General features: G+C 46.7%; 1 protein-coding gene across 1 annotated transcript in view; it reads right to left on the bottom strand.

Moving 5' to 3' along the window:
• Window positions 1-27,598, bottom strand: part of LOC137522800 (sulfotransferase 2B1-like) — an 84,798-nt gene that overhangs the window by 7,161 nt on the left and 50,039 nt on the right. The window contains exon 4 of the mRNA XM_068242892.1: window positions 16,988-17,082. Within this exon, the coding sequence (XP_068098993.1) occupies window positions 16,988-17,082 (95 nt within the window). The remainder of the gene's footprint in view (window positions 1-16,987; window positions 17,083-27,598) is intronic.

Raw genomic sequence — 27,598 nt, 5'->3', positions numbered from 1 at the left:
ATTGAACGCCAGGGAGCTTAAAGAGGAGCTGTTAGGTATAGGGTCTCAGAGAAAAAAAACACATATATCAGTAGCTAAATATTGGCTGTACTTACATTACATATGCATTTCACTGTCCACATTTGGATTTCACAGAATATTTATATAGTATTTGCAGAGAATTATGCTCCTGACAGCTTATGGCAGGTTCCATGATTGTCTGTCTTGTATGAAGCCAATTTTGATGTAATATCCTCCCTTATGGTGCTTCCTGATGATTCGATTAACAAAAAAGATGGTTCATGATCTAGACAACATTACTGTGCAGTGAACATTAATTAGCCATGTGGCTAGGAACAATAGCGGGCTCTAACGGAACATGTGCCCTGTGCACAGCACAATGATTTTTCTGTGCTGTGAGTTAGGCTGCGTTACTGGCTGCTGTAACATGAGCCTGTAACTTCTCACTGTGAAAGCAGCCTTAGGGTGGTATAGGGAAATGAAGGGGAGGACCAAGGGAGTGGGGAGAAGGAGCAGCCCCAGAATGCTTTGCAGTATCTGTTATGCGTCCTATCGGCCTCTTTAAGAGCTTGGGAATAACAAGCCTTGCTGTTCAGCAAACATCAAAGTAAGAGAGATTTTTAACTTCAGTATTGCCTTTTTGGCTTCCTTCTAAACTGTTTAACACAGGAGAATAGAGGTTTAAATTAGCTTTTGCAGCCTGACAGTTACTCTTTAATACCGTACTAAACTGCTAGCATTTGACATTGAGCCTTGTAATTTGCATAAATAGCCACTAGATGGCATATGATGACTATACTGATCCTAACAAAGCCTAGAGCACAGGAGAAAAGCATTTCTCTATTATCGTCTATTTCGGCCAACGACAAGGCTTTACATAGAATCTGTGTAGTGTGTTGGCCGATGAAAAAGAGATGTCCGCATCAGTGCAGCGTTGATATCAGTATTGGTGGTTTACAAACTATGGAGAGGCCCCTTGAATACATGAAAAGCCTTAGATTGTTACAGAGTCATATAAGAATGATGTGGACCAGTAGCGTAGTAATAGGGGATGCAGAGGCTGCGACTGCACCAAGGCCCCTGGACCAGAGGGGCCCACTAGGGGCCCTCCTTTATCCATCGTATTAGCTTTTCATTGGTGCTATGTTGGTAATGAGCTCCCCTATATTCTCATTGAATAGAGTTAATTCTTAACAAACTGTTTCCTTAATATGATTACACCTGTCAGGCACTGCAGCTGTCCTTGGTAGGTATTGGGGCTCCATATTAAAGGGGAACTGAAGTAAGAGGTATTCAGAGGCTGCCATATTTATTTACTTTTGATCAATACCAGTTGTCTGGCAGCCCTGCTGGTCTATTTCTCTGCAGTAGTATCTGAATAACACCAGGAACAAGCATGCAGCTAGTCTTGTCAGATCTGACTTCAAAGTCTGAAACACCTGATCTGCGGCATGCTTGTTCAGGGGCTATGGCTAATAGTATTAGAGACAGAGGATCAGCAGGGCTGCCAGGCAACTGGTATTGATTAAAAGGAAGTAAATATGGCAGCCTCTGTATACCTCTTACTTCAGTTCCCCTTTAATACAGTGCTTGGGGCCCCATGTAAAACTCACACTGTGGCCCCGAGCTCCTTAGTTACGCCACTACAGAAACAGCGGATAAAGTTATTGGCGGAGCAAATTTTTATAAGCTTGAGAACTCAGGGGCACGTGAGTCACTTTAAACTAGCCAGTATAGCTCTAGTGTATTTTTTAACTTTGCACAGTACTAAAACCACACTGCCTCTAAGTATATATATTGTACGCTAACCCACCTTTTGTTTCCTTCCTACTCTTTAATGCTGGGAACACACGTTTCGTTTTCCCGCTCGATAGATACATTTGATTGATAAATTCCGTCATGTCCGATATTCCTCTTGATAGTATTACCACTCGATTCCTCATAGAAGTGGATGGAAAAAGATAAGAAGAACGAGCAGAAGATAAGAGAATGAAGCGGAGAATCAAGCGGAAAAAACGATTGAGCTGATAATCGAATTGGAAAAACGTACCGTGTGTTCCCAGCATTGGATTTTAAGGGTAGGACTCTTTCACCCTTTTGTGTTTTGGAATTCATTATACATTTTATTCATCATGTCACATTTGTCACTGTAACTACTATGTCTACCAATTCTGTATTTTGTACCAGTGGCTATATTTGAAGTACACCATTGTCTGTATTATTATGTACCCCATGTTTGTTGGTTACTTTGTACAGTAGCACGGAATATGTTGGTGCTTTAATAATAATATCATAATAATAATATCATCATTCAGGAGTCTAGCTATCCTATATTTTCCTACGTGAGGAGATCTTTATAGTCAGTGGAAGAGGATATGCTGTATTGATGACCTATGTGTTTACAGTACCCTGCAAGAATTGAATTGTAAATACAATATAGAAAAGGACGCAATAGTGCAATCTATAATTCATATGTCGTTTTTTGGTTCTGTATTATACACAAATGGGGGAGCATGCAAAATTCATAGCTACAAGACATAATACATGGTAATAATAATAATGGCATGAAAATCTTACAAATGTTGTGATTAATTGCTTTTTTTCCTATTAACTACTTAGGCTGCTTTACTTCTTTATTTCTTTTTCTGTAATTCGTGAGCATATTTTTATATCCCTTTTCTCTGTTGTCAAACTGCCTAGTTGGTTGGGCATTACATTTTCACCCTGTTAGCTGTTTTTCTATCAGAATACAGGCCTTACACTGTTTACGGCTCCTATATATGGTTCACACTCTGTATCTATATGCTCACTAATCAAAGTATGACAATATATTGTTTTTACTTTTACTGTTAATGTTTTTAACCCTTTAATGCACTTTGCATATTTTGAGCAATACATTTTGATGTTTTTGTTGTCATTTTCATTGGGTTTGTACAGTAGAATGCTGCATTCTACTGTACTGTATTTTCTGCTTAATGGTTGGTGTGCAGACTCAGGTCCAGATTTCTGAAAAGGCCACTAAGGCCCAGGCCTTGGGTGACTGGAGCCCAAGGGGGCATAAGGGCATGAAATAGGGTTTGCTACGTATCAAAGAAAAGGTTGCAAAGGGGAGTAACATATGAAAAGGGAAGCTGATGTCCAAGAGAGCTGTGCATGAAAGTGAGGGTCTGCAATACAGGGATGATACACATGGAAGAGGGGGCTGCAGATGGAATGGGAGGGGCACTGCTAGGAGGGAGAGTGTGCTTCAGATAGGGAAAGAGTTAGTTAGGCCTGTGCTCTGCGTCCTTAGGTGAGTTTCTTGCTGGTGCAGTACCAATTCACCATCTACATAACCCCAGAGCCCTTCTATAGGCTCTGTTTTGATCTTCAGTGCTTAGCGCTACAGTTCACCCTTCTGAGAGCTGTTTTTCTTTTTCTTGCTATTGTTATATTGCAATCCTGTGTGTCCAGTGCACACGTTAGCTGTTGGAGACAGGTCTGCTTGTCCTATTAGTGCACCGACCATAACCCAATAATCGTTCACCACCACTACTGGCATCTAGTATCCACTACTGTCCCTGTATAAGGCCTCAGTGTAGAATCAGTGTTTTTTTGGTCACTTAACTGTCATAGAACTACCTCTGCCTGACCATAGGGTCTGGAAAACTGTGATCGCCTGCACTCCAGCAAACGTGAGCACGGGCATGGTGGCCACTACACAAAGACTGCCGCCAAGAGAACTAACATTTATGTCCTGGAGGTGTCAACTAGTAAAAACAATGATTTGCTCATCTGATGCTATCACTAAAGCTCTTTGCGGTTATTTGTGGTGTGTTAAACGTGCGTTTCGTTTGTCAGTGTGAACTGGGCATAACCCTTACACTACCTTATTGTGCATGCACACCGGACATCCTAAAGCACTTAATTCCACAAATTTAGGCATGTACTGTGATTTCTGCCCTTTCAAGATTAAAACACATCTTTGCATTAACTACGTAATTTTTGGTGGGACTTTTGCCATGAATCCCCCTCCAGCATGCCACGGTCCAGGTGTTAGGCCCCTTGAAACAACTTTTCCATCACTTTTGTGTCCAGTCACTATAGGTTTTAAAATTTGCCTGCCTATTGAAGTCTATGAAGGTTCATTAGATTCACCTGTTCGCGAACTTTTGCGGAAAATTCTCCACGAAAATTTCATGTACGCTACATCACTAGCCTCTAGTTGTGGCAGTCTGTTGTGCAGGAAGTGGACAATGTCTAGGCTACTGACTTGTGTTTGAAATAATTCATCAAGGTGCTTGCCTACATAGATCTATAACATATTTGTGTCTGTAGTAGGACTTTAAGAAATTCATACATGGATCAACAGTGTCTGAAAATCCTTGGCTGGTCTGATGAGTCTAATTTCAGCTGTGATATTTGGATGGTAATTTGGAATAAACAACAACAACAACAGGCTGTCTGCATGTTGGGTTGATGTGGCTCTGTAAAATGTAAAGCTGTAAGCTTGCTATACACCAGAAGTTCTGGATGCGAGCCTGGCTTACAGGGGCATAAAGAGATACCGTATATTCCGGCATATAAGACGGCTGGGCGTATAAGACGGGCCCCTAACTTTTCGAGTTAAAATATAGAGTTTGGGATATGCTCACCGGATAGGACTACCCCTCTTCCAACTCACACCAAATTAAAATAAAAAAATATATATACAGGATCTTTTCAAAAAATTAGCATATTGTGATAAAGTTCATTATTTTCTGTAATGTACTGATCAGTGGCGTACCTAGGGCATTTGACACCCGGTGCTGGGTATTAAAAGACCCCCCCCCCCCCCAAAAAAATAAAATAAAATAAAAAAATGGGCGTGGCTATAAATTGCGGCGCGCAAAGCGCGCTGCGGTGGAAAATGGGCATGGCCATGACAAGATGAGGGCGGAGCTAACTAATTTAAAGTGAACCCGGGATGAGAGTGATATGGAGGCTGTACCCCCAGGAGGGGGAAGCAGGGCTAGATGGAGGGGCTGTGGAGGCAGCGGTGGGGAGGGGGGACATATCCCCCCCTCCCTCACCTGGGACCCCTCCTTCTGCCTCTCTCGTCCCCCTCCAGAATAGCGGCCCCAGTATAGCTAGTATAGTTGCCCCCAATATAGCTAGTATAGTTGCCCTTAGTGTAGGTAATATAGTTGCCCCCAGTATAGCTGCCCCCAGTATAGCTAGTACAGTTGCCCCCAGTGTAGCTAGTATAGTTGCCCCCAGTGAAGCTAGTTGCCTCCAATGAAGTTAGTATAGTTGCCCCAGTATAGTTAGTATAGTTGCCCCAGTATAGCTAGTATGGTCGCCCCAGCCAGTATAGCTAGTGTAGTTGCCCCCAGACAGTATAGCTAGTATAGTTGCCCCCAGACAGTATAGCTAGTATGGTCGCCCCAGCCAGTATAGCTAGTGTAGTTGCCCCCAGACAGTATAGCTAGTATAGTTGCCCCCAGACAGTATAGCTAGTATAGTTGCCCCCAGCCAGTACGGCTAGAATAGTTGCCCCCAGCCAGTACAGCTAGTATAGTTGCCCCCAGCCAGTACAGCTAGTATAGTTGCCCCCAGCCAGTACAGCTAGTATAGTTGCCCCCAGCCAGTACACCTAGTATAGTTGCCCCCAGCCAGTATAGCTAGTATAGTTGCCCCCCAGCCAGGATAGCTGCCCCCAGTATAGCTAGTATAGTTGCCCCAGCCAGTATAGCTAGTATAGTTGCCCCAGCCAGTATAGTTGTCCCCAGTATAGCTAGTATAGTTTGGTTGCCCCCAGTATAGCTAGTATAGTTTAGTTGCCCCAGTATAGCTAATATAGTTGCCCCCAGTAAGTATAGTTGTCCCCAGGAAGCTAGTATAGTTGCCCCCAGTATGGCTAGTATAGTTGCCCCCAGTATGGCTAGTATAGTTGCCCCCAGTATGGCTAGTATAGTTGCCCCAAGTATAGCTGGTATAGTTGCCCCCAGTAAGCTAGTATAGTTGCCCCCAGTGTAGGTGCCCCAGGAGGGGGAAGCAGGGCTAGATGGAGTGACTGTGGAGGTAGCGGTGGGGAGATCCAAGTGTCATGACGTTACAGGTCTCCGCCTCCAATGCCGCCCACTGTGCTTCCGCTAATCAGGAAGCACAGTGGGCGGCATTGAAGACGGAGACCTGTAACGTCATGACGCTGCGCTCCACGCTTGGAACGCGGAAATCAAGTAAGTAATTGTCCATACGCCCAGAGGTGAGAGCCTGGGGTGCCTGGAACCTGGGTGCAAGATTTTCTCTGGCGCCTATGGGAGTGGTTAAATTAACCGCGCCCAACCACATAACCACACCCATGTCCTGCCTCATCACACCCACACCTTCCACCTCTTTACGCATGCATGCGATACTCCATTCCTACCCCTCTTCCATGGGCTTGCTCCTGGCTGGCTTTGGCTGCCTGCGAGTCTCTGGACTGATTCAGGCTGAGAGGCTCTGCGAGTGCGACACAGTCACACACTGCGTATTTATGGCTGCCTGCGGCCACCCTACTCTCGCTCGCTATCGTCGGCTCCTCCCCCCGCCAAGCCCAAGTGTGAGGTGGGCTGCCTGTATCTTTCCCGTTGCGCCACGCAGCCTGCCAGTGTTGCCAACCTTTCACGTTATTTTTTACTGACAAATACCTAAAAATTTACGGACAAAAGATTATTTTTACTGACAAAATTTCCCCACTAAATGCACATAAGAGACAGCGTTTCACCAGTAAATGCACGTAATGACAGACAGCCTTTCACCAGTAAATGCACATAATAAGAAACCGCTTTTCACCAGTAAATGCACATAAGAGACAGCTTTTCACCAGCAAATGCACATAATAAGAGACCGCTTTTCACCAGTAAATGCACATAATAAGAGACCGCTTTTCACCAGTAAATGCACATAATAGGAGACCGCTTTTCACCAGTAAATGCACATAATAAGAGACCGCTTTTCACCAGTAAATGCACATAATAAGAAACCGCTTTTCACCAGTAAATGCACATAATAAGAAACCGCTTTTCACCAGTAAATGCACATAATAAGAGACAGCTTTTCACCAGCAAATGCACATAATAAAAGACAGCTTTTCACCAGTAAATGCACATAATGACAAACAGCCAGTGTCCCCAGTATATGTAGCCAGCCTGGACCCCCTTTAGGTAGTGAGTGACAGGGAGCCCCTTTAGGTAGTGAGTGACAGGGAGCCCCTTTAGGTAGTGAGTGACAGGGAGCCCTTTAGGTAGTGAGTGACAGGGAGCCCTTTAGGTAGTGAGTGACAGGTGCCCCCAGTCTAGGTAGGTAGTGAGTGACAGGGACCCCCCAGTGAGTGACAGGTGCCCCCAGGCTAGCTAGGTAGTGAGTGACAGGGACCCCCAGTGAGTGACAGGTGCCCCCAGGCTAGCTAGGTAGTGAGTGACAGGGACCCCCAGTGAGTGACAGGTGCCCCAAGGCTAGGTAGGTAGTGAGTGACAGGTGCCCCCAGTGAGTGACAGGTGCCCCCAGGCTAGGTAGGTAGTGAGTGACAGGGACTCCCAGTGAGTGACAGGTGCCCCCAGGCTAGGTAGGTAGTGAGTGAAAGGTGCCCCCAGTGAGTGACAGGTGCCCCCAGGCTAGGTAGGTAGTGAGTGACAGGGACCCCCAGTAAGTGACAGGTGCCCCCAGGCTAGGTAGGTAGTGAGTGACAGGGACCCCCAGTGAGTGACAGGTGCCCCCAGGCTAGGTAGGTAGTGAGTGACAGGGACCCCCAGTAAGTGACAGGTGCCCCCAGGCTAGGTAGGTAGTGAGTGACAGGGACCCCCAGTGAGTGACAGGTGCCCCCAGGCTAGGTAGGCAGTGAGTGACAGGGACCCCCAGTGAGTGACAGGTGCCCCCAGGCTAGGTAGGTAGTGAGTGACAGGGACCCCAGTGACAGGTGCCCCAAGGCTAGGTAGGTAGTGGGTGACAGGGACCCCCAGTAAGTGACAGGTGCCCCCAGGCTAGGTAGGTAGTGAGTGACAGGGACTCCCAGTGAGTGACAGGTGCCCCCAGGCTAGGTAGGTAGTGAGTGAAAGGTGCCCCCAGTGAGTGACAGGTGCCCCCAGGCTAGGTAGGTAGTGAGTGACAGGGACCCCCAGTAAGTGACAGGTGCCCCCAGGCTAGGTAGGTAGTGAGTGACAGGGACCCCCAGTGAGTGACAGGTGCCCCCAGGCTAGGTAGGTAGTGAGTGACAGGGACCCCCAGTAAGTGACAGGTGCCCCCAGGCTAGGTAGGTAGTGAGTGACAGGGACCCCCAGTGAGTGACAGGTGCCCCCAGGCTAGGTAGGCAGTGAGTGACAGGGACCCCCAGTGAGTGACAGGTGCCCCCAGGCTAGGTAGGTAGTGAGTGACAGGGACCCCCAGTGACAGGTGCCCCAAGGCTAGGTAGGTAGTGGGTGACAGGGACCCCCAGTAAGTGACAGGTGCCCCCAGGCTAGGTAGGTAGTGAGTGACAGGGACCCCCAGTGAGTGACAGGTGCCCCCAGGCTAGGTAGGTAGTGAGTGAAAGGGACCCCCAGTGAGTGACAGGTGCCCCCAGGCTAGGTAGGTAGTGAGTGACAGGGACCCCTCACCTCCCAGCAGCAGCAGACCTCTCTATCAGTGGGCGACCCGACCTTAGAGCGGGCGGCGGGCGCACCGCAATGCGGAAGTGATGTCACTTCCGCATGAGCGGTGTCTGCTAGGTCCTAGCGCCGGCGCCCGCTCTATCTGGCCGCCCGCTGATGAGGTCTGATGCTGCAGGCGGCCAGGGGGAGAGAGCGGCGACCGAGGGGGAGGCAGCGGGCACCGGTGAAGACCAGACTGGGGGCAAGCACAGCCCGGCGCCTGGGTGCAATGCACCAACAGCACTCGCCCAGGCGCGGCCCTGCCTCCGGCCGCCCCGCACTTGTCGCCGCAATTCTGGAGGGGGAGAGAGGCAGAAGGAGGGGTCCCAGGTGAGGGAGGGGGGGGATATTTCCCCCCTCCCCACCGCTGCCTCCACAGCCCCTCCTTCTAGCCCTGCTTCTCCGTCCGGCTGTGCTGCTGTGGGGGGTCGTGGCGACACCCCCCTGGGTGTCTGACACCCGGTGCGCCCCGCCCCCCTGCACTCTATTGTAGGGACGCCACTGGTACTGATAAACATTAGACTTTCATATATTTTAGATTCATTACACAAAACTGAAGTAGTTCAAAGCCTTTTATTGTTATAATATTGATGATTTTGGCATACAGCTCATGAAAACACAAAATTCCTATCTCAAAAAATTAGCATATCACGAGAAGGTTCTCTAAACGAGCTATTAACCTAATCATCTGAATCAACTAATTAACTCTAAACACCTGCAAAAGATTCCTGAGGCTTTTAAAACTCCCAGCCTGGTTCATTACTCAAAACCGCAATCATGGGTAAGACTGCCGACCTGACTGCTGTCTAGAAGGCCATCATTGACACCCTCAAGCAAGAGGGTAAGACACAGAAAGAAATTTCTGAACAAATAGGCTGTTCACAGAGTGCTGTATCAAGGCACCTCAGTGGGAAGTCTGTGGGAAGGAAAAAGTGTGTCAGAAAACGCTGCACAACGAGAAGAGGTGACCGGCCCCTGAGGAAGATTGGGGAGAAGGACCGATTCCAGACCTTGGGGGACCTGCGGAAGCAGTGGACTGAGTCTGGAGTAGAAACATCCAGAGCCACCGTGTACAGGTGTGTGCAGGAAATGGGCTACAGGTGCCACATTCCCCAGGTCAAGCCACTTTTGAACCAGAAACAGCGGCAGAAGCACCTGAGGCTCCCTTAGCTTGCTATTGCAATTGGCCTGGCACTGCTATTGGCCTGAGGAAGCGGGCTCAGACCCGTGAAACGCGTTGCCTGTGCTACCAATAAAATCTTTTGTCCCTACAAAGATTTGTCGTCCTTGAGGTAAGCAACTTCAAACCTTTCTCGGTTTTAAACTGCTTTTAAACGCTTTTATATACCACCAGGGCGCCTCTTTAAACCATTTAGTGCATCCCTAACCCCCATACGATACCCGTGTGAGGGGTGGAGGCAGAACATATGTGGTTTACACCACGGTGGACATCTGCCTCCCTTCTTTTTTCCAAGGAGAGTGACCGCATCCAGGTCCTTAGTGACCTCCCCGAGTGGAGTCGGGTTAATTGTCTCCACCTTTCCTGTGGTCGGTTGCCCCCTTGCAACTCACTCTTGTGAGTAGATTCTTATCTTCTACATTGACAATTTTGACTAAACATATTACACTATTGGGCTCCCGTGTTTTTTGTTTTTTGTTTCCTGTGCCTTTTCCCCAGAAGGTGTCCTGACACCAATCATCCACTACTGTTATGGGTAATGGCCATTTTTAAAATGGAGGACAAAAAATTCACTTGATCACAGTGAACAAACAGGACGTGGGACAGTAGAAAGACAATGAAGAGTAGACTACATGGAAGGGAAGTATGACTTGTGTATGTTTATTTTGAGTTTTAATTTTCAGTTCAGGTTTTTTTTAAGCGAATTGGTCAGCTCACCTTGTCTACCTGTTTATCAGAGCGGCATGGAAGAATAAATTGCGCTCCCTCAGCAGGGAGATCTGAAAGGCGGTAACAGGATTGGGCGTATTGCCTGGCATCAATGACACTCGGCGTATAAGACGACCCCCAACTTTTCAGAAGATTTTCAAGCGTTAAAAAGTAGTCTTATACGCAGGAATATACAGTAATTTGTATATTCGGTAGCAGTGCATTGTGGGTAACCACAGATGTTCACTTAAAGCTGAATTATCACAAAATACCTTTTGTTTTAAGTAGGCACATCACACTAAGCATAAACAACATGAAAGTATGGTTCTCTCCTGCCTTGTGTCAACAGTTCAGGCTGTTGGTAGGGCAATGGTGTGGGGGACATTTTCTTGGCCCACTTTAACCCCTTAGTACCAATTGAGCATTGTTTAAATGCCACAGCCTGCCTGAGTACAGGCACTTGCCATAACTACATAGCTACTTCCAGCAGGATAATGCACCATGTCACAAATTTCATGTTATCTCAAGCTGTTCACTTTACCCCAATGGTCCTCACAGTCAGATCCCAATCCAATAGAGCACCCTTGGGATGTGGTGGAACAGGAGATTTACATCATGGATGTGCAGCTGACAAATCTGTAGCAAATGCGTGATGCTGTCATGTTTTGTGGACCAAAATCTCTGAGAAATGTTTCCAGAATCTATTCCATAAAGATTTCAGGAAGTTCTGGAGGCAAAAGGGGGTCTAACCACCTACTAGCAAGGTGTACCTAATAAAGTGGCCAATGAGTGTATATGACATGCAGTTGTTCAATGATATTCAAAAGAATCGCACACTTGCAGTAGAGAGGTTGCTAGTGCTGGAACCCCAGAGCAGCATAATTCAGACAATCGAAGGAGGGATCCGCACATAGACTTATAAGGAACAATATGGATTTTTTTTCCAGCACACACATGAAAGAGATCTGACCATCCCAGACGGCAATCGTTTCAGGGCCTATCGGGTCCCCTTTCTCACGGTATAAGCAGACAAAACATGTACACCCATCAGTGCAAAAAACAAGTTATATAAATACACACCCACAGATACACACCCACAGAAGTTAGTTTGCTCCACCCCTAAATGGGTGAGGTGGTGAGCAACCATTATGCGCAACACTCAAATGTCCCTAGCCAAATGACCAGTAAAGCCGGTTAATGTATCTGCATAGGTGGCTAGAAGCCCCTGCATGCATAACATCTGTCTGCCACCAATCCACAATGGGAGTGGACTATCGGGTCTGTGTCAGTGTGGCTTAACCAATCAGATCGTCATGGAGATCCAGAAGCCCTGCATGGACAACTGATCACAAGCAAGTGCCCTGTGGGCCTGTCCCCATGTGACAGAAGTCACCGCCAATGAGCTGCATGGTCCGTGACGTCATACTCACAAGGGTGACCTGTATGACTATAAGGTCATCATTTTTTGCATTGATGGGTGTATATGTTTTGTCTGCCTATGCCTTGACAAAGGAGACCGGATAGGCCTCAAAACCATTGTCAGCTGAATCCTTCAGATAGATGTCTTTCCTGTGTGTGCTGGAACAATAAGAGCCATATTGTTCCTTATAAGTCTGTTTGCGGATCCCTCCTTTGATTGTCCAGTTGTATAATGAGACACACAGAGATGCCACTAGAATAGACTGATTAGAAGAGGGCCATCCGTGTAATCACATGAAAATGCACACAAAAATAGGATCTGAAGCACCCCTTTAATTCAGTAGCCTGGTTTTTAGAAACCAGTGTTCCTCTTTCAGATTTCAGCCCAAAGTCTTTGCATTAGAGAATGTGATTGTTTGTTTGTGCTTACTGAGAGAGGCAATAAAGCTCCTCCAAAAAGATTTCCCATTCTACTTTTAGGGCCCGTTCACACTTAAAAACACAGAACGCCTTTGCGGGAGTGATTTGCCCGCGATTAGCGCGGAAAAATCAGTGGACACTGCAGTGTTTTTGGAGCGATCGCGATTAGCTTGCTTAGCACGCTAATCACGATCACTAATCGCGGAACGCTCGTCGCCGGCAAACCGCTGCATGCAGCGCATGTAGCGCGGGAGTGAGAACACTGCCACTCGCTACATTGTGTAGCGGTTCTTGCAGAACCGCTAGCGGTTTGCCGTGAGCGGGAATCGCGCGATTCCCGCTCAGGTGAGAACGGGCCCTAAAGATAAGGGGATGCATCAGGGGAGGACTGGCCAGGGGGGACGGGGGAGATTTCCCCCCAGGCTGCCTCTCATTTAATGATTTAGGGCTGGTGCAGGGCCTGATGCATTCATTTTTTTTTATAAGGGAATGTGAACAACTAGGCTAGCTGGCTGAGGGGGAAAAAAGCACAATTACAGAGCAATTATAGGGCGGCAAGCAGTGGTAAATATATACAGCATGATGCAGAGCAGAGGCTTACCTGCAGGGTCCGTGGGTAAAAAAAATTGTCTGGCCTCTCACAATCATAGCTCCCAACTGTTCCTCTTTTGAAGGGACAGTCCCGCTTTGGACATAATTGTGTGTGTGGGGGGTGAGCCTTGGTGGGGAATTAAGGTGGCATACATCTGTCGACTGGGGGATTAACAAACTGTTTTGATAATTATTATCGAATTAGATGAAAATCGGTGCCGCCACATGCATGCCCAATTGACAATTTGACTGATTTCAGGCGAAAATTGGTTGAATCTGAGATGCTGCGAAATCTCAGGCCGATGTGGTTGATTGGGTGTGCAGCACTAACGGCGTGTGATAATCACGAAAGACAGACATACCGGAAACCCCTGGCTGTCATCCCTCCAAATGTATTATGTGACCTGATGCCTGTGCAGTTATTCTTTACCTGTCATGCTGTCCTACAAGCATCCTTGCTGTATTTCTGCATTGGCACCACATGTGACTACCGGCAAATAGCAATTAGGGAGCATGTGTGACGTCATTTAGGCTGAGGCTGCCATGAAAACGGGCCTCTAGTTTGTGTTTTCCCCCCAGGCCAAAAGGTCCCAGTCCTCCCATGGGATGCATGGACTAGAAACCCAACCCCAGTCATAAATTCATTAACTTACCACATTCCTTCATGTAGCCTGACAGAGGGAATGACTTTTAATTCACCTTGGGATAAAATAATAGTCATTGTGTCATTTTACTAAATCAGTTTTCCGTTGATGCTAGCCATGTCAAAGTTATCAGACAATTATTAGATATGATTTGAGTGTTTCTGGACCCCCCAGAGTTTGTCTAGCATCTTCCTACCCCAAGTTACAGTGTGCTCGGAAATAGAATGATCCAATATACAAGTTTTTAGAGGGCCAGGAGAATGCAGAGAATGCCAGGAATACTCCTGCGTCACTCTCTGCAGGTTCCAATCAACTGTCGCTGAGGTATGACCATTTCAGATATTTCATATTCATTTCTGCCTGTCATGACAAAAAGATGGAGAAGGGTCCTGTAGCAGAGACACAGCCCAACTCCTTTTACAATCTCCACCCTCCAGTGGAGAAATGGTTAAAACCTGCTGGACATAGGCTGTGAGAGACTCTCCAGCCATCCATATACCATCACGGTTAGGCTGTGTTATCCATGGACTTCCATCCACAGAACTTCCCATAATTGGACTAATTATGTCTTTCGTTTGGACTTATTATCAGTGCTACTCGGATACCCCTTTTCAAAATCCGGATCCGATTCGTATCCGGATACCCAGATATCCGATCCGGGTCGGATATCCGACCTCAGTATCCAGGGTATCCGGGCGGATTCGGATATCCGGATAGCAAAACCGGATGTGACCTTTAAATTGGTTTTAAAACTTTTTTTTAGGGTAAATGAGGCATGTAGCATCATTTTTTTTAAGGGAAACACTAATTGATGATGTGGGGGCTTAAAATCCCCCCCCCCCACAAAAAATGACTGTCAATTAACATCAGGACTAGGTTCCAGACAGCGGTTGTGCAGTCCACATTGTGTTCGAAGTCCAACCGCACATCTGGAACGTGACTGTTTTCAGCCCAGACACCTTCAAAAAATTATGCAGCAATTGTGTTTTGGGTTAAATATAGGTGGTATCAGCACAGCAGCAGTGGCCTGTGGCACCCTAGCGGTGTGAGCAGCACGGGCAGCAGGAGCAGAGCAATGCAGCAGCAGGTGTAACATGTGCCAGGAGCATGCCGGACGTGGCACTTGCCACTTTACACTTGGCACGTGGCACTTTGCACTTGGCACTTTGCACGTGGCACTTTGCACTTGGCAAAGTGCCACGTGCCAAGTGTAAAGTGCCACGTGCAAAGTGCCACATGCCAAGTGCAAAGTGCCACCTGCCAAATGCAAAGTGCCGAATAACAGTCAGACAACTCTGGCACTGCTCACAGCACAACAGTTCTGTAGTAAGCTAACACAGTAGTACTACTACCCTAACAACTACTAGCACTGATTGCTGTACTACAGTACTAACTACACAATAACACAGTAATCCTATTCCCTAACCGAACCTAACCTACAGTATACTGTAGCTAAGGCTAGCTGGCCAGCAGACCGTAGCTGGCCTGGTCTGTGCACTGCTCACACACAGACACATAGCAGCTGCAGCAGCCCTGCAGCACACTCTCTGACTGTCACTCACTGAATGAAATCACACTAGCTACCTAATTAACAATTTAACAATAGTGTAGTGATAGTTTAGGGGTTAATCATTGAACAGCTTTAGGTTTATCACTGTATACAGCACTTGTTAGGCCAGCAGCACTGGAGCATGTCTCTCAGTGAGCATTGACAACAAGGACGAGATTTTTCACCATGGTAGCCCAGCTTATTATACAGGGGGGTCTGGCCAGGGTTCCTTTCTGTGATTGGGTGCCAGGGTTTAGGCTGAGAGCCCTCTGATTGGCTCAATGAAGTCAGGTGGGGATGGCCAGGGTTCGCTTCTGTGATTGGTTGCTAGGGATTCTGCTGGGAGCCCCTGGGAGCCCTCTGATTGGCTTAATGACGTCAGGGACGTCATCTCCTTAGTTACAGTATCCGGATCCGGATATCAGCCGGATATCCGCGGATATCCGGGTATGCAACCAAATATCCGCGGTTTGGTATCCGGATTTGGGCCCAGGTATCCAGAATCCGAATCCGGTCGGATAGCTGAAAATTTTTTGGATATCCTGGTTTCCCGGATATCCAGAATCTGAATGAGCAGCCCTGCTTATTATCGCAAAGGACAAGGTAATTTGACTCAAATACTGCTCATAACATTATAGTCAGTTATTTTCACTTTTAATCCTTATTATTTTTACTGTATCGCTTTGTTTCAATTGCTACTTTTAGTTATGCATTAATTTTTTAATAAAATATAAACAAAAAAATTGTCTAAGTGCTTGTTCTGAAATCTCTATAAAAGGTTCACGTATCCTGAGAGAATGATACCATAACCGTTTTGATATTAATATTGTTATTTTTTGTATCTCTAGAAAGGTTGACAAATTAACCTTTTTTTTCTACAGGATTTAGCTAGAGTTATACTTTGCGTAGTTGCACCCTAAATTGCAAATTGGAGGCGGCGACCTGGTCTTTATATGAGATCAAATATTGTATTGATTATACAATACAGCGCTACTCTATCCCCGCCTCTCTACCCCTCCCCAAGTGCTATGTACTGTAGTGATGCTTGAAGAGTCTGGGCACAGAGGGAAAAAGCTTTCTGCGCTCTGCACAATTGTTCTAATGACTGCATCTGCTCAGCCACTAATAAAGAATTATTCAAAGGTTTTCAAACAAAGATTTGTAGATAGTCCCTATTCACTGTTCAGCAGGCTCTTGTCTACAGCCCCCAACCTCTCTACCCCTCCCCAAGTGCTTTGTACTTTAGTGATGCTGGAGTCTGGAGTCACCTGCAGAGCCAGTTCTGCTCCATCAGAGATGGAGAGACAGAGTGTAATAAGCTAAGGCTGGGAGCACACTCGTCTGTACACCACGGGCTTGATTCACTAAGGCAAATAGCATGCCTTATCCGCGTTAACACGCCTTATCAGAGATAACACGCCTTATTAGCGTTAACACTCCTTATCAGAGTAGCATAGCGAGTGCTACGAACCCGCAGGGGCTCAGGGCAGGACGAGTGGCGCTCTCGTCATTGCCAATTAGCAGACATACGTTTGTAGCGCTCGCTATGCTACTCTGATAAGGAGTGTTAACTTTGATAAGGCGTGTTATCTTTGATAAGGCGTGTTATCTTTGATAAAGCGTGTTAACTCGGATAAGGCATGCTCTTTGTCTTAGTGAATCAAGCCCATGTGTGTCTGTTTGTGTGAAAACATGCACGTTTTATCACTAGCTAATGTAATTGATAGAGAAAATGCATGCAGTGCTTCACTGCTGTCTGGGGGAGAGGGGCCCCAGCCAAAGTTTAGCAAGAGGGCCCAGTGATTTCTAGTTACTCCCCTGCCACATGCAATCACCTGTATTTCCATACCTTTAGAAGCTCTTCATATGTGATAAAGAAAAATCTGCTGTCGTCCTTCATTTGCATCCAGCCTTTGAGATGGTTAAACCAAGAGCCGTAGCCACCTGAAAGAAATGTTACAGTACATTTCTACAAATTAATTTCCTAATGCCAAATTAGCCCTAAATTGTCCCCTGTCCAATAATCAGTTTTAATCCAGCATCAATTATCAGTGATGATCATAATCAGATAATTATGATTACGCAAAATTTCACGTAAATTTTCACAACTATGCCTATACGTAATTACACATTGTTAATTCAATTGATTTTGTGAAATCATGCGTAATACATATGAATTTTCATGTATTTTCATACCGACTTTAGCGACGAATAGCAAAGCTTCCATACCAGCTACTGCTATCTAGAGTTGTCCCAAACCGTTTGCACGCGAACGTATTTGCGCGAACATCATGGATTCGCGTTCACAGCAAAACGCGAACTTTATGGTGGTTTGACCTGCCCCCTTTACTACATCATTGGGCTAAACTTTGACCCTCTACATCATAGTCAGCAGACACATGGTAGCCAATCAGGCTGCACTCCCTCCTGGAGCCCCTCCCCCCCTTATATAAGGCTGCACTGCAGCATCGGCAATGTTCTCACTCTGTGAGCTTGCTGCTGCCTGTTTTAGTGAGAGAAGGGAGAGACATTGGAGATATGGAAAGCGATAATTAGGAGGTCTGTTCGCTTGCTCCTTGCTGATATTTGTTGCTGAAAAGCACCACCAAAACAGCTCTTTTGAGAGCTAATGTTCTTGTGATGTGTTTTTTTTTTTTGTGTGTGTGGCCCACTGACACTTGCATATACAGCCCTGTCTGGTTCTTGCTAATTGCTATACTGTGCCAGGCCCAGCACATTCAGTGCCTACCTTTTCACTGCACCTGTGTGTGTGACAGCTGCACATTGTATTGTAATACCAGTCACTGTATACCTTTCTCTGCACCTGTGAGTGACAGCACACAGTTTTATATACTAGTCACTGCATACCTGTTCACTGCACCTCTGTGTGACCACATACTGTTTTATATACTAGTCTGTGCATACCTGTTAACTGCACCTGTGTGACAGCTGCACATTGTTTTGTAATACCAGTCACTGTATACCTTTTACTGCACCTGTGTGACAGCACACAGTTTTATATACCAGTCCGTGCATATCTTTTCACTTCATCACCCCAAATATGGACAAATCAACAGGCAGAGGCAGGCCATCCGGCAGGTCTGTTCGAGGTCGTGCTGTCATTATTTTGTGTGGCCCTCTACTAAAGTACAGTGTTCAGAAGAAGGCACGCACCATCAACCCCCAATATTGTCAGGACGTAGTTCACTATTTAACACAGAACACCTCATCTTCCTCAGCTTCCGTATGGAAGGGTGACATATCTTCCTCCTCCTGCTCTGATTCTGGCACCCCACTTAACACTCCGTCGGCAGTCATCATCCTAGGGCTCAGCGGTGTGGAAATTTTTTTGTGTGTCTGCCTCAGATGAGAGCAATGCCATCTGTACTCTCTGCTACTGAAAATTGAGATGTTTTCAAGCACTTTAGGCCTCCAATTTAGCATTCAATGTGATTTCTGCCCTTTAGGGATTATAACCCTGCTTTGCGTCAAATCTGGATTTTTCCCCGGGACTTTTGGCGTGTATACCACTCTGCCATGCCCCCCTCCAGGTGTTAGACCCCTTGAAACATCTTTTCCATCACTTTTGTGGCCAGAATTAGTGTTTGTAATTTTGAAAGTTTGCCTGCCCATTGAAGTCTATTCCGGTTCGCGTTGATTCACCGGTTTGCGAACTTTTTCGCAAGTTCGCACTCGCGAACCAAAATCCACGTGTTTGCGACAACTCTACTGCTATCAAAATGCTACATATGTTAAGGAGAATAGTGGGTACAAGTAAAAAAAAATTTTTTCAAGAAAGACCTTGTAGCTTTTGAGAAAATTAATTTGAGGCCTCTTGCACACTACATGCGATTCCGATTTGCGATTTTGATGCAATTTAACATGCGATTCTGATTTGCGATTTTTAATCGGTACTGCATGCCTCTTTTTGTCTGCGTTTTCCTTCTTGCTTTGATAGCATCCAGGGAAAAATCTGAATCGTAAATCAGAATTGCAAATCGGAAACACAAATCAGATTTGCAGTGTGCAGGGGAGCCTCAAAATGAAAAGAAAAATGTATTTTAACCCCCCTGGCTGCATTCCCGAGATGAGCTTGGGCTGAGTTTCACTTTCCCAGAGCGGTAAGGCCAAGCTCAGCTCAGGCTGGCCCAAAACCGTTGCGTGCTGCCTTTTCCTGGGTCCCATGTGTGATCGGCGTTGCCAGCAGGACCCAGGCATCTCCCTCCGGCCGCCAGGATCCCCTTCTACTCCACTCTTCTTCCGGGGATCCCAAGCAGCCAATCAGGATGGCCAAGTGGCGGTTTGTGGCGTGTGGTGTGACGTCGGGCAGCATGATGTCATCGGGGATGGGTAAAAAATGTCTACCAGGTTTTTATTCTGATATATTTTGGTGAGATATGACTTAAGAATTGGAGGCTTAAGATTCTTGAAAAAAATGTACCGCTTTTGATTCATAACTCCAGACAGAAATGCACCGCCAGGGAGGTTAAACTCAGAAAAATGAAAGTTTTAAAACCATTTTTCTTTGCATTTTTAAAATCAGTTTTCTCAAAAACTACAAGGTCTTTTTTGAACATTTTTTTTTTTACCTTTACCCACTATTCTCCTTATAGCAATTTTGGTAGCAATAGCTTGTACAGGGGCTTTGCTATTGACCATTAAAGTCAGCACAAAATTAAGCAAAAATGAAGCGAAAGTACGACCGATTACAATTACATATGAAATTAATTACACTTTCCCCCAAATTTTGCATTACGATTACGATGCGTAATTGCGAATTACGATGCATAATTACGCATAGGCATATGTTGGCGCTTTATAAATCAATAATAATAATAATAATAGGCATATTTTCTGCTCATCACTATCAATTATGCCCCCCATCTCCCCAATCCTGACTGTTTGCAAACAAATCATTAATTAATGTCTGTGTCACAGTCACTAGAGTGATCGGTCATGGCGGCAGATACTTATGGGTGTCCCGGCGCATGCGCATCCATGTGTTCCTCTTCCGGAGGGCACGTTGATGCGCGTTTATGAACTTCCACATTTTGGCGCGTGTTCTTTGTACACGTGCGCTGGCATACTGTGTAAGCACATACGCACATGCATACACGTTTTCCCGCCTAGAGGCCTACTTAAACCGGGAGACAGCACTAGCAACTTGCTGTAGTATTGCAGCTAGTGTCTGTTCTTGTGACCTGGTTAAACCTGCCCTGATTCCTTGTTCTGAATGCTGACCCTGGCTTGTATGTATACCCAATCTGTTACCGACTCCTGCTTTGTTCGACTACCTGCCTGGTTACTGATATTGCCTTGTCTGAGTACCCGATCCGTTGCCGACTCTTGCTTGGTCCAACTAACCCGCTCTGCTGCCGACTCCAGCCTGTCTGAGACGCCGATTATCCACTGGCTCCGGCTGCATTCCCCTATCTGCAGGTCTGACTGCCCGAAAGTTTGTCTGGTGGCAATCTACTCTGACTTTCAGATAATTTAAGTCTTGTTCAGCCTGCCTGCTGTTCCCTTATCAAGAGAAGCCTTTGTTAACCATCGGTGTACTTCACCCGATATCTACCACCCCAGCTCTCCTGCCACTCGCTGCCTCACGGTATCCATCCTTCGGCTGTAGTATTCTGTCAGGTGTGTAGTACTCACATGCCTGATTCTTCGGATACTGGAGTGTGGAGAGCAGCTTCTCTTGCAGTTCAATGCCAGTTGCCCCTGAAGTTGGAACAGGAGGAATGAGACAGCGAGTGGCAGGAGACCTGCGGGGGGGGGGGGGGGGGGGGGGCAGTCAGACAAGCAGATAGTGGAATGCTGCAGAACCCAGTGGTTAATCAGAGTCTCAGACAGGCCGGAGTCGGCAGCAGAGTGGGTAATCGGATCGAGCAAAAGTGAGCAACGGATCAGATCCTCAGACAAGCTAATATCGATATCAAAGCGGGTAGTAGGGCAAACCAGGAGTCGGCGACAGATTGGGTAAGCATACAAGCCAGGGTCAGCAATCAGAGCATGGAATCAGGTCAGGTATGACCACGTCACAGGAACAGACACTAGCTGCAATACTACAGCAAGTTGCTAGTGCTGTCTCTTGGTTTAAGTAGGCCTCTAGGCGGGAAAACGTGTACGCATGCACGTACGTGCTTGCGCAATACGCTTGCGCATGCGCACAAGGAATCTGTGCCTAACAGGGACCCTCATATGCATATGTCCGCGCACAGAAAACCCACGGCAAAATTCGGAACTTCATATGCATGCTCACATGAGCGCATATCAACATGCCCCCCGGAAGAGGAACACATTGACCCATGCGCCGGACACCCGCAAGTACCTGCCGCCATGACCGATCCCTCCAGTGACTGTGACAGTCAGTCTGCACATGTACAGCTTCCCTTCAAAGTGCTATTAAACAGGGTACAGAACTCATCTGATGTACTCATTGGGACTTTCAATACAATTAGATGTATATTAGGGCCTATTTCCACTACGCCCAAATCTGCAGATGCGAGTGGGGTGTGGGAAACGCTGCATATTTAGGTGAGCTGCCATCCAAATCACATTGTGGAGATGGCTGGATGGCATGCTGCAGATTTATGCAGCAGGCAAGGCCACACTTCTTATATAACTACTGAAAATGGGATTAAAGGACAACCGAAGTGACATGTGACATGATGAGATAGACATGTGTATGTACAGTGCCAAACACACAAATAACTAGGCTGTGTTCCTTTTTTCTGTCTAAGACTTAAAAAGTTAAAAATCAAGTATGCAAGTGACAGTTTCTGTCTGGGTCGGGACTGGGTTGGAGGATAGATTAACCCTCATAAATAAGTAATGACAGCCATAAAACACTTTTCTGTCAGTAAATGGATTCTTGGAGCAGGAAAGAGATAAAAAGGATCAATAGTTCATAGATTTGAGCCCTGGCATAATTCAATGAAAGTGTCATTGAGCAGAGACGATGAAACAGTAAAAACTTAAAAACTAGATTTAAATATCAAATAAAACTGTGAGATATCTAAAAAAAGTAATTTTAGGAAGAAGAGGCTAGATACAGTTGTTTTTTCTCAACAGTTTATTTTCACCTCAGATGTCCTTTAAAGGATACCCGAAGTGACATGTGACATGATGAGATAGACATGTATATGTACAGTGCCTAGCACACTAATAACTATGTGGTGTTCCTTTTTTTCTTTCTCTGCCTGAAAGAGTTAAATATCAGGTATGTAAGTGGCTGACTCAGTCCTGACTCAGACAGGAAGTGACTACAGTGTGGCCCTCACTAATAAGAAATTCCCCTTTTTTATCTCTTTCTTGCTCTCGGAAGCCCTTTTCTGCTAGGTTTTATAGTTGGAATTTCTTAGCAGTGCTTGGCACTGTACATACACATGTCTATCTCATCATGTCACATGTCACCTCTGGTATCCTTTAAGGTTGTGGGAGGAGGAGGAAGGGGTTGTGAACATTGGGGGTAGGTCATCAAAGTTTTGTTAGGTGACTCCCTGATTTGTAGTAATGACTCTGGATTTGTTACAGAAATTTCACTTTGTATGGGAGAAACAGCACAAAAGGGACCCAAAGGATGCCAGGGGACCTCTTGGGCTACGGGGAGCTGGATCTGGTAAGTCCAGATTTTCAATTTTTGCCTCTGATGACGGTACCTTCAACAGTAAAATCCCAATAATATATTTACTGGTCTCCCAGTGCCCACACATTTCTGCTTATTTGGACACAGTTTAAGCGATCTTTACAACACTGTATTATTGGGTGTTTTCAAATCGCGTAAAGAAAGGCAAACAAAAGAGACAAAATGTATACATTGGTTCAAAACTGTAGATGAAAGTTTAAACAAGGATAGTAATTTTTTTGTGCTGGAACGATGGGTTTTAAAGAGAATTTGTACTCTAATATTCTTACAATAAAAAGCATACCATTCTATTCCTTATTTTCTCCTGTGCCCCTCTGTGCTGTTTCTGCCACTCCCTGCTGCAATCCTGGCTTGTAATGAACAGTTTTAGGCAGTGTTTACAAACAAATGACATGGCTTCTAACCAGAGTATCATAGGCTGTGAACAGCTATCTGGTGTGACTCATGCAGAGCTTGGAGGTGGTGTGTAAAGCTTCTGCCAATGACAAGCAGTGCTGCACATTCCACACATTCCAGCCTTAGCCCGACAGACACGACAGAGGAAAGGAGATAAGATTTATTACAGAGACAGTGCAAGTAGGAAAGGCTGCAGTAAGACAGACCACATTAGAACAGTAATAGGAACTTATAGGACAGAAGAAATAAGGCACAACATTTTGTTACAGAGTCTCTTTAAAAGCCACAATTCTTTGTATTTCTTATGCTGGTAAGATGGGTTTTAAATGCCACAGTTCTCTTTAGCCTTTACAATGTTTTACGATGTCTCCTCATCACCCTGAGTCTGTGGTATGTGATGTTTTAAGTATGCCTGAGATGGGCTGGAGAGAAAAAATTATACATACCTGGGGCTTCCTCCAGTCCCTTTTAGGCCGATTGCTCCCTTGCTGTCTTCCAGCGCCATCTGGAACCTCCACAATTTGCCCCGGAATGTCCTCCAGTCGGGGGCCACTTGGCGCAGGCCACGAGCACTCCCCCGTCTTCCTCTAAGGGCCGGCAGTGCGTGGCCAGGGCATGCGCAGTACGCCCCAGACCGAACTCCCGGTGTGAATTAAGAAGGATCCAGATGGCCCTGGAGGACTGCAAGGGAGCGGTCAGTCTGGAGGGGGCTGGAGAAAGCCCCAGGTATGTATATTTTTTTTCTCTCCAGCCCATCACAGATTCCCTTTAACCTCCCTGGCGGTAAGCCCGTGCCGAGCACGGGCTATGCCGCCGGGAGGCACCGCTCAGGCCCCGCTGGGCCGATTTGCATAATTTTTTTTTTGCTGCACGCAGCTAGCACTTTGCTAGCTGCGTGCAGTGCCCGATCGCCGCCGCTACCCACCGATCCGCCGCTATACGCGTCGCCGCAGCCGCCCCCCCCCTAGACCCCGTGCGCTGCCTGACCAATCAGTGCCAGGCAGCGCCGTGGGGTGGATCGGAGTCCCCTTTGACGTCACGACGTCGATGACGTCGGTGACGTCATCCCGCCCCGTCGCCATGGCGACGGGGGAAGCCCTCCAGGAGATCCCGTTCTTTGAACGGGATCTCCTGATCTCCGATTGCCGGCGGCGATCGGAGGGGCTGGGGGGATGCCGCTCAGCAGCGGCTATCATGTAGCGAGACCTCGTCTCGCTACATGAAAAACATTTTTTTTATTTTTTTTTAAACATATTTGCTGCCCCCTGGCGGATTTTGACAAACCGCCAGGAGGGTTAAGCAAACAAGTTATCTTATCTATTTGTCATAAATTAGCTAGCATCCATGTGAGACCCTCCTGATGTTGTAATTAAAGCATCTAATGAAATTTATTTATGTTTACAAAACAATGACCACAATTCAATCAGCTTATCTCCTGTCTTTGATAACATTTCTGAGCTGTTTCTAGTGTTATCACCATGGCGATAAGGCATGTAGTATTCACTAAACAATTTACCTCAGGAGTTCCTTTCATATAGTGTATAGGGCATTCCTCAAATACTTTTTGTTTTTTGTTTTAATACTCTAATTCCCTGTAAGCTAAACAAGTCTCGCCCACAGCATCTCCAGAGAGCCTTGACAATGTCAGACTTATGTAGCAAGGGCTTATGGGAGATCAGTCTGGGCTGGCGGAGGAGGAGGTGTTACTAGCCAGAGATTTCAGAGGCAGAGGGTAGGAGGGAGGAGGAGAGGGGAGTGAAGTTTTCAAAGGCCTAGGGCTGGAGATGCAGTGCAGCTTGCCTTTGTGTAATGTGACAAACAGAACATGGCCGCTCTCTTTGTATCACAGGAATAAATTATCATAAACTGTTGAAGCTGTTTGCAGCTAAATTAGCTGTGTAATTTGCTGTCTAAACTTTAGATAAGATGTATAGACAAGTTACTTGTCATATTCGTTTTTTATCTCTGATCCGCTTTTAAGAGAGCCTGAAACCTCCTAAAATAACTGTTTTTACTCGACAAGCCTCTTCAGCATTAATGCCAGTGCTGAAATGCTTCATCCCCGTGCCTGAACACTCAATTAATACCCCCGAAATCCTCAGGGCAAATTTTGGGGCTCCTTCCATGTAGAGGCAGCGTTTGTGCAGTAGCTCTGCCTCTACAGTATTTGCGTCAATCTGCCCGGATCTCCGTCTCTTCCCGCCCCTCTCAGTCTTCTTTCACTGGGAGGGGTGGGGAAAGGCGGAGATCCACGCAGAGTGACGCAAATGGAGGCAGAACTACAGATTTCGGGGTGCTAATTGAGTGTTCAGCCGCAGGGATGCAGCGTTTCAGCACTGGCATTAATGCTGAAGAGGCTTGTCAATAGAGATGGCCTGAACATCAGATTTTGGGTTCGCAAACACGAACTTCCGCAAACTTTTGAGTTCACACGAACCGGGCGAGCCGCCATATACTTCAACGGGCAGGTGAATTTTAAAACATACAGGGACTATTTCTGGCCACAAAAGTGATGGGAAAGTTGTTTCAAGGGGTCTAACACCTGGAGGGGGGCATGCCGGAGTAGGATACATGCCAAAGATCCCTTGGAAAATAACATATTTAACGCAGAGTAGGGTTACAATCCCTAAAGGGCAGAAATCACATTACATTTCTAAATTGGAGGCATAAAGTGCTTTAAAACATCTTGCGTGTGTATACATCGATCAGGTATAGTGTAAGTAGTGTACTGCTTCACACTGACAGACCAAACTCACTGTTCAACGCACCGCAAACAGCTGTTTGTGTAGTAATGGGCGTGTTGGTGCACATGTTGGCGAGAGTGCAGGTGATGGCGGTTTTCCAGCCCGTATGGTCGGGCTGAGGTAGCTCAATGACAGAACAACAGTGACTGTCCAGCTGATTGAATTTAGGTTGTCCACAATGAAGCAACAACCTTTTTATCTTAGGTGTGCCCTCAACACGCACATATTGGTCATTGCTTCATTGTGATATGCAAGCCCCTTCACCGTGGCAAAGTAAAGAACACAAAGGGGAATTGACACATGTACATGCATTTTGTTTTGTTGTTGTTGCAGCCACAGTGCAGCCAGAAAAATTAGGCATGTACACACACTAGAAAAATTATTATTTTTGGTAGCGGCCGCTGCTCGCAGCAGCCTTAAACATTCAGAAATCTACCTGGTGTCCTGGACCCTGTTGGTGGTGGCGGTTAAGGCAGTCAAGTGGCCTGCAGGCAGAGATGCCATGTGGGGACTGACTTAGTCTTAGACTTAGTCTTCCGGCAGGCAGTAGCCCTCCGGGATCAATGCCTCATTCATTTAACCTCCTGAGCGATAATCCCGAGCTGAGCTCGGGGTATATCGCACAGGAGGATTTCTCAGGCCCTGGTGGGCCGATTTGCATAATTTTTTCTTTGTTACACGTAGCTAGCACTTTGCTAGCTGCGTGTAACTTCCAATCGCCGCCGCTCGCCGCCAATCCAGCAGGCAGTAGCCCTCCGGGATCAATGCCTCATTCATTTAACCTCCTGAGCGATAATCCCGAGCTGGGCTCGGGGTATATCGCGCAGGAGGATTTCTCAGGCCCTGGTGGGCCGATTTGCATAATTTTTTCTTTGTTACACGCAGCTAGCACTTTGCTAGCTGCGTGTAACTTCCAATCGCCGCCAATCTGCCGCTACCCACCGTGCCGCGCAGCCCCCCCCAGACCCCTTGCACAGCCTGGCCAATCAGTGCCAGGCAGCGCTGAGGGCTGGATTGTGACTCCCTCTGACGTCAGTGACGTCATCCCACCCCGTCGCCATGGCAACCGGGGAAGCCCAGCAGGAAATCCTGTTCTGAACGGGATTTCCTGCTTACTCTGATCGCCGAAGGCGCTCGGAGTGGGTGGGGGGATGCCGCTGCGCAGCGGCTATTATGTAGCGAGCCCAGGGCTCGCTACATGATTTAAAAAAGAAAAAATTAAAAAAAAAGTGCTACGCCCCCTCCTGGGCGATGCAATTGTATCGCCCAGAGGGTTAAATAAAGGTGAGGTACTGAACACTTTTTTGACCTAGCAGACTCTTGTCAGTGACGATGTCTCCTGCTGCACTGAATGTCCTTTCTGACAGGGCGCTTGAGGCAGGGCAAGCCAGAAGTTGGATGGCAAATTGTGACAGCTCTGGCTACAGGTCAAGCCTGGGCACCCAGTAGTCTAGAGATTCATCGCTGCTCACAGTTTCTATATTCGCACTTAAGGCCAGGTAGTCGGCTACCTGCCGGTTGAGGCGTTGTTGGAGGGTGGATCCCAAAGGGCTGAGGCAAAGCATTGGACTAAGGAAAGTCTGCATGTCCGACTTCACCATCAGATCGCTAGAGCGTCCTGTCCTTGCCTACGTGGACATGGGAGGAGGAGGATTACTGGCACCTCTCTCCC

This window comes from Hyperolius riggenbachi, chromosome 6 (assembly GCF_040937935.1).
Source record: "Hyperolius riggenbachi isolate aHypRig1 chromosome 6, aHypRig1.pri, whole genome shotgun sequence".
Lineage (NCBI taxonomy): Eukaryota > Metazoa > Chordata > Amphibia > Anura > Hyperoliidae > Hyperolius > Hyperolius riggenbachi.
Note: the sequence above shows the minus strand (reverse complement) of the source record. Positions and strands in the feature narration are given on the sequence as shown.